Source organism: Salvelinus sp. IW2-2015, unplaced genomic scaffold (assembly GCF_002910315.2).
Source record: "Salvelinus sp. IW2-2015 unplaced genomic scaffold, ASM291031v2 Un_scaffold5113, whole genome shotgun sequence".
Classification (NCBI taxonomy): domain Eukaryota; kingdom Metazoa; phylum Chordata; class Actinopteri; order Salmoniformes; family Salmonidae; genus Salvelinus; species Salvelinus sp. IW2-2015.
In genome coordinates, this window is record NW_019946379.1 from 35521 (window position 1) to 43339 (window position 7819).

General features: G+C 39.5%; 1 protein-coding gene across 1 annotated transcript in view; it reads left to right on the forward strand.

The window, feature by feature from the left end:
* The window catches only part of LOC112077978 (zinc finger protein 678-like), a 12559-nt gene extending 7873 nt beyond the window's left edge, over positions 1-4686 (forward strand). The window contains exon 2 of the mRNA XM_024144355.2: positions 3130-4686. Coding sequence (XP_024000123.2) covers positions 3130-3986 — 857 coding nt within the window. The 3' untranslated portion in view covers positions 3987-4686. The remainder of the gene's footprint in view (positions 1-3129) is intronic.
* Positions 4687-7819: the final 3133 nt, after the last annotated feature.

Here is a 7819-nt window from a genome sequence, read left to right on the forward strand (position 1 = left end):
AATTGTAGATATACTGTAACTACATACTTAATGAGTATATACTACATACTATTAGTTAATTGTAGTATAACTGTAACTACATACTTAATGAGTATATTACTACATACTATTAGTTAATTTAGATACTGTAACTACATACTAATGAGTATATACTACATACTATTAGTTCATTGTAGTATACTGTAACTACATACTTAATGAGTATATACTACATACTATTAGTTAATTGTAGTATAACTTAACTACATACTTAATGAGTATATACTACATACTATTAGTTAATTGTAGTATACTGTAACTACATACTTAATGAGTATAATTACTACATACTATTAGTTAATTGTAGTATACTGGAACTACATACTTAATGAGTATATACTACATACTATTAGATCATTTTATATACTGTAATACATACTTAATGAGTATATACTACATACTATTAGTTAATTGTAGTATACTGTAACTACATACTTGAATGAGTATATACTACATACTATTAGTTCAATTGTAGTATACTTAACTACATACTTATGAGTATATACTAAATACTATTAGTTCATTTAGGATACTCTAAAACAAACGTATCCTTTCAGAGTGAGCGTTACTAAGCCTGTCTATCGGAGGTTTATGGTGTTGCTAATGCAACCTCTTGCTAGCTAGTTAGCATAACACCATTACTAGTTAGACATTTTAGACCTCGGGTGGCGTTCTTAAATTCAACTTGATACCTGAGTGGCTTCATAAATTCAGAACCGTTTCGGCTCCCGGAGCGCAATGTACGCTCCGCCGAGGACTAGGTTGATCCGGGCGTTCTGTCACAAAGCAGTCAAGCACCCAAGCTAACTGGCTAACTTGGCTAGCTGTTAGGTAGTTTTATTATGTTATCCAGAGCGTTGGTGACTGTTAACTGTGCTGCTGGCAACAATTTAATTTATGCTTTATATGCCAGACATTTACTGACACGCGGCCTATAGTGGTAGTGTACATGGTACTATAGTAGTGGTAGTGTCTATACGAAGTACGTTATAGTAGAGTAGTGTATACTGGTTAGTAGTTAGTAGTGGTAGTGTCTACAATAGTATGGTAGTGACTGGTTATAGTAGTGTAGTGAATCGGTGTGGTGTAGTGTTTAGAGTAGTGCGTAGGTGTACGTTGACAGTAGTAAGTGGAGTTAGGTAGTAACTAGGTTATTAGTAGTGGTAGTGACTGCGAATTATAGTAGTGATAGTTTAGTTCGTAACGTAGTGAGCTAATAGTGTCAGTAGCACTGTATAAGTTAGGAGGGTAGTGACTGATTTATAGTATGGGTAGGTTCTCAGTGGCAACTGTAGGTGATATTATAAGTAGTGGTGACGTGTAAGTCGTAGCTGTTTATAGTATTATGGATGAGTGAGTTGTTCTGCTAGTGTCTACAGTGTAGATAGAATTGTGTAAGATGTACTGGTTAGTGAGTGTAGTGAGACTGGTTGTGATTAGCTTGTAGCTTAACCTAGGTGTTAGTGACTAGGGTTAATTGTGAAGTGACTGGTTTATATGTAATGTGGTGTAGTATTGTGTTCATAGTAGCAAGCTTAGGTAGTTTATTAGATCGTGTCTAGGGTTTGATGTAAGGTTAGTCAGTTACGGAGGGGTAGTATAGTGTTAGCTTGGTCTGAGTTTATAAGATGTAGATGGGTTAAGTGTGAGCTGTTCTGGTTTAATAGTTAGTAGTGGGTAGAGAGCTGTGGATCTATGGTTAATATAGTAAGTAGGTAGGTTGGGAGTCTTAGGTGATCTATGTAGTCGAATGTAGTGTCTGCATTGATTTAGTGAATTAGTAGTGACTGATTACCTTGAGGTAGGGTAATTGTGTACTGCAAGTTAAGATAATGGTATATGGTGGAACTGTTGTCCTATAGTAGTGCCCTAGTGTCTGCAGTAGTAAATGTAGTGACTGGTTTAGTAAAGTATGGTAGTGTATCTTGTGTAATAGTTATGGAAGTACCGGTTGACTGGTTTAATTAGTCAGTAGGGTAAGTGATCGTGTAGATGATTCGTGTAAGAGTATTTAAGGAAATTTACTGCGTACTGGAGTAGTATACGTAGTGAGTGGTAGTGACTTGGTAGTTTATAGTAGTGGAGTGACTGGTTATAGTTTTAGCTGGAAGTTAGTTAATTATGAGTAGTGGGTAGTGAACCGTTATAGTAATGGTTGACTGTTATAGTATGTATGACTGGTTAATAGTAAGTGGTGTGACGCTTATAGTAGTGGTAGTACTGGTGAGGGGATAGTGACTGTGTGGATTATAGTGAGTGGTAGTGTCTGCAAGTAGTAGATAGCCGTTAGTGACTGTTATAGTATGGTAGTAGAAACTGGAATGTTAGTAGTAGGTGTATTAAGAGCCGGATAATATTATGGTGAGTGGTAGTGAAGTCTGCAGTAGTAATGTAGCTGATGCTGGAACTAATAGTATGTAGTATATACTCATTAAGTATGTAGTTACAGTATACTACAATGAACTAATAGTATGTAGTATATACTCATTAAGTATGTAGTATACAGTATGTTAGTATGTGTATTCAAACACAGCTATTGTATAATGTTCTGCCAATTTTTTTCAATACCGTTACATTCAAGGCGAAACATACCTACATTAATGAATTGTTTGAAACCAGGCTAAGGTGTCTGAATACTTTCCGAAGGCACTGTAAATGTATCCTATACTGACTAGTCTGATACATGTATCCTATACTGACTAGTCTAATACATGTATCCTATACTGACTAGTCTATTTATCCATTAGGTCTAATACATGTATCCTATACTGACTAGTATATTTACCCATTAGGTCTAGTACATGTATCCTATACTGACTAGTCTAATATATGTATCCTATACTGACTAGTCTATTTACCCATTAGGTCTAATACATGTATCCTATACTGACTAGTATATTTATCCATTAGGTCTAATATATGCTTAACAATAGTCAAGTTGAATCGTGTTTTTATTGGCCTACAAAGGACTACAGACACTCTTTTATTGAGGGATCTATTATGGATTAAATCTTATAGGAAGACAGTTTTATCATTTGGAGATTTCATTCAGGTCTCTGTTAAACTAAATAATCTGTTTGTCTTTGGCAGGAGAGAGACCAGACTCTCACTCTGACAGCGGGAAGAGTCCTTCAGGGGAACCAGACCTAGCGACACCCAAACCAGCGAGTCGGCATCACTGCTCCCACTGTGGAAAGAGTTTTAGCTGGTTAGGGTACCTAAAACGACATGAGAGAAAACACACAGGAGAAAAGCCTTTCCAATGTTCCCACTGTGGAAAGAGATTTACCTGGTTAGGAAGCCTAAGGGAACACAAGAGAATACACTCTGGAGAGAAACCTTACCACTGTTCCCAATGTGGAATGACTTTTGCCTGGTTAGGGAGCCTGAAAACGCATGAGAGGTCACACACAGGGGAAAAACCTTTCCAATGTTCCCAGTGTGGAAAGAGTTTTACCCAGTTAGGGAGCCTGAAGGAGCATGAGAAGATACACACAGGAGAAAAGCCTTTCCAATGTTCCCAGTGTGGAAAGAGTTTTACCCAGTTAGGGAGCCTGAAGGAGCATGAGAAGATACACACAGGGGAAAAACCTTTCCAATGCTCCCTTTGTGGAAAGAGTTTTACCCGCTTAGGGAACCTAAAAGAGCATGAGACAATACATACACAAGAAAAGCCCTACCAATGCTCCCTGTGCGGAAAGCGTTTTACCAAGTTAGGGGCCTTGAATAGGCATGACAGGACACACACAGGAGGGGATAAGACCTACCACTGCTCCCTGTGTGGAAAGACATTTAACCGATTAAGACATCTGAATAAGCATGAAAGAATACATACACAGGAGGAGAAGACTTACCACTGCTCTCACTGTGGAAAGACATTTTCCCAGTCAGAGGACCTGAAAGCACATGAGAGAATAGAGAGGCTGTGTTCTGACTTGTGTTTTTGACTGAGAATTTAGGTTTTTGTTCATGCCAAATGAAATCCTATTGTTTATATGAAATCATTAACAAAATAGACCTTTGTTTTAGTTCTATCTGTAGACCTGATCATGTCAAAATCAGATTAAATACAATTTGTATTCTGATTTGATTATGAGCTTTAATGATACAACTATAACCCTCTGTTGTTCATTACATTTGGGGATATTATTATATAGATGAATGGAGTTTTGGATTTCTTGATTTTAACGTTTATCCTCTTGAATTTGATTTGAATCTGGCTTTTCACTAAATTAATTTGATTACATGATTTAGATATTGCACCATGTAAATATTGAATAGATTAATAGAATGTGCATTTCTTGATTTTGAACTTTGAAACCTCTTGAATTAGTGTTTTTGTTTCATTGAGTTAATTTGTTTACTAGTCGTCAAGCTAAAGGACTTAGAATGTTGATGTGTTTTATAATAAAGTTGTTGACATGAAAAACATGATGTTCCATCAATGTTATTCCACTATGTAGAAGCAGTATAGAGCTAGTTGTTTATTTTGATATTATCTGTTGAATCAGAATTGCGTTGAATACAGATGTGTAGTAGATGTGAAGTTTATTTAAATTCTCTCATCAAATAATTGATCAACCAAAGCTTCTCTTTTGTAAGTCTCAATATAATATTAAACTTTTGAAACAAATGAAAAATAAACTTGGTCTGAAAATCAAATATTTTCCTCAACTGTGTTACCCACTTCAGTCAGCGATGTGCATCTTTCAGGCGATGTTTCTAGCGTGATATATGATCTAGTGTACCGGACATTCTTTGTAAAAAAAAGAATAAAAAAAATATGAAATAAATGTTTTTTGGTCTTAATTTAAGGTTAGAGTTAGACAAGTTAACTGACATGATGAAAACGATGTGCGTGCGTCCACGGGGCAGAAGTCAGTGTGCTGCTGTGATTCTGGATGCCAGACACTACCACTATATCCCCTGTATATTGACAGCGTCCACGGGGCAGAAGTCAGTGTGCTGTTGTGATTCTGGAGGCCAGACACTACCACTATATCCCCTGTTGTGATTCTGAGGCCAGACACTACCACTATATCCCTGTTGTGATTCTGGATGGCCAGACACTACCACTATATCCCCTGTTGTGATTCTGAGGCAACACTACACTATATCCCTGTGTGATTCTGAGGCCAGACACTACCACTATATCCCCTGTTGTGATTCTGAGGCCAGACACTACCACTATATCCCCTGTTGTGATTCTGAGGCCAGACACTACCACTATATCCCTGTTGTGATTCTGATGGCCAGACACTACCACTATATCCCCTGTTGTGATTCTGGATGGCCAGACACTACCACTATATCCCCTGTTGTGATTCTGAGGCCAGACACTACCACTATATCCCCTGTTGTGATTCTGGATGCCAGACACTACCACTATCTATTTTATTAGCAAGAGGTGTAGTAGCTTAGTGTGCCTTTGGTCGGGGATGTTAGCTAGTTAGCATTAATGACTAGCCTCGTGCTAAGCTAATTTAGCAGCTAGCTATTAACCTGATAACAACGTAAATATGAATAAGAAAATAGCTGATTGAAATAATTAAATACAGAGGCAAATATACATAGAAAGCGTCTACAGAGCTACACTGTTTGAGCTATGTTGGCTAGGAAGCTATCGAGGTGAGCTATGTTGGCTAGGAAGCTATCGAGAGTGGAGCTATGTTGGCTAGGAAGCTATCGAGGTGAGCTATGTTGGCTAGGAAGCTATCGAGGTGAGCTATGTTGGCTAGGAAGCTTACCGAGTGAGCTATGTTGGCTAGGAAGCTATCGAGGTGAGCTATGTTGGCTAGGAAGCTATCGAGGTGAGCTATGTTGGCTAGGAAGCTACCGAGGTGGCTGCTGTTGTTGAAGAAGCGCCCCGTCCATTAGATTAAACGTCACACTGGCATCGTCGCCTAGGGGGTCTCCACCAACTCCGAATTCGTCATACGAAGTTTCGCCGTTCATTTTCAATGGGGGCAGAGCGGAAAATTGCGCAGAGGATTGTGGGAAGATGAGCGGCGCGAACCCCACTAATGCAAAATGGGTTCACATAGCTGATATCCTGAGACGGTGACAATCAAATAAAACCGATTGGAAAGCTCACAACTGAACAAAAAGCTCATGTTDATTTGAGAAACCAACACAGAAACACAGACAAATTAGACAGATCCCCTTCACACCTTTTTATTGCAGAATTGTGATCTGTGATAAATGGACATTGACACTAGTTCATTTTGAATAATGTTTTTAATTAAGTTAAAAATGTAATCAATTTCAAACACTTCACTTCAACGAATCAACATTGAATGAATCAAAATATAATTTCAAAATGTACAAATAATCGAAATTGTTTGTAAATGTTAGACATTTTAGTAAGTAGGCTATCATTACTGAAGCACAATTTCAGGTGAACAAAAAAAATCCATTCCAGAGGTGGCCAACCCTCACTCCACCCCCTGGTCTACTGGGTGAGCAGGCTTTTGTTCCAGCCCAGCAATAATACACATTATTAATCAACTCATTAGGRTGTATAAGTTGAATCAGGTGTCTTAGTGGAGGGCTGGAACAGAAGCCTGCACACCCAGCATACCTCCAGGAGAAGGATTGTAAATATGTTTGTAGCCTACATTGTGTGTGACTTTTAACTGTATTGTTGCATACAATATGTGCTAACATAAGTACACATAAAACACATGGTTTACAAGGATGTGGCAGCAGGCTCTTGGGACATTCACTGGGATCCTCTTCATCTGCAGACAGGCTCTTGGGACATTCACTGGGACCTCTTCATCTGCAGACAGGCTCTTGGGACATTCACTGGGATCCTAGCTGCTATCTACAGCAGGCCACTGTGTGTAGGCTAATGAGCTGCTTGTTAGCTATCTACAGCAAGGCCACAGTGTTGTAGGCTAATGAGCTGCTTGTTAGCTAGCTATCTTCAGCAGGTCAGTTGTGTAGGCTAATGAGCTGCCTTGTAGCTAGCTATCTACAGCAGGCCACAGTGTGTAGGCTAATGAGCTGCTTGTTAGCTACCTATCTACAGCAGGCCACAGTGTGTAGGCTAATGAGCTGCTTGTTAGCTACCTATCTACAGCAGGCCACAGTGTGTAGGCTAATGAGCTGCTTGTTAGTTAGCTACCTATCTACAGCAGGCCACAGTGTGTAGGCTAATGAGCTGCTTGTTAGCTAGCTATCTACAGCAGGAGACAGTGTGTAGGCTAATGAGCTGCTTGTTAGTAGCTATCTACAGCAGGCCAGTGTGTAGGCTAATGAGCTGCTTGTTAGCTATCTCACAGCAGGCCACAGTGTGTAGGCTAATGAGCTGCTTGTTAGCTAGCTATCTTCAGCAGGTCAGTGTGTAGGCTAATGAGCTGCTTGTTAGCTAGCTATCTTCAGCAGGTCAGTGTGTAGGCTAATGAGCTGCTTGTTAGCTAGCTATCTACAGCAGGCCACAGTGTGTAGGCTAATGAGCTGCTTGTTAGCTAGCTATCTACAGCAGGCCACAGTGTGTAGGCTAATGAGCTGCTTGTTAGCTAGCTATCTACAGCAGGCCACTGGTGTGTAGGCTAATGAGCTGCTTGTTAGCTAGCTACTACAGCAGGCCACAGTGTGTAGGCTAATGAGCTGCTTGTTAGCTATCTATCTACAGCAGGCCACAGTGTGTAGGCTAATGAGCTACTTGTTAGCTATCTATCTACAGCAGGCCACAGTGTGTAGGCTAATGAGCTGCTTGTTAGCTAGCTATCTTCAGCAGGTCAGTGTGTAGGCTAATGAGCTGCTTGTTAGCTAG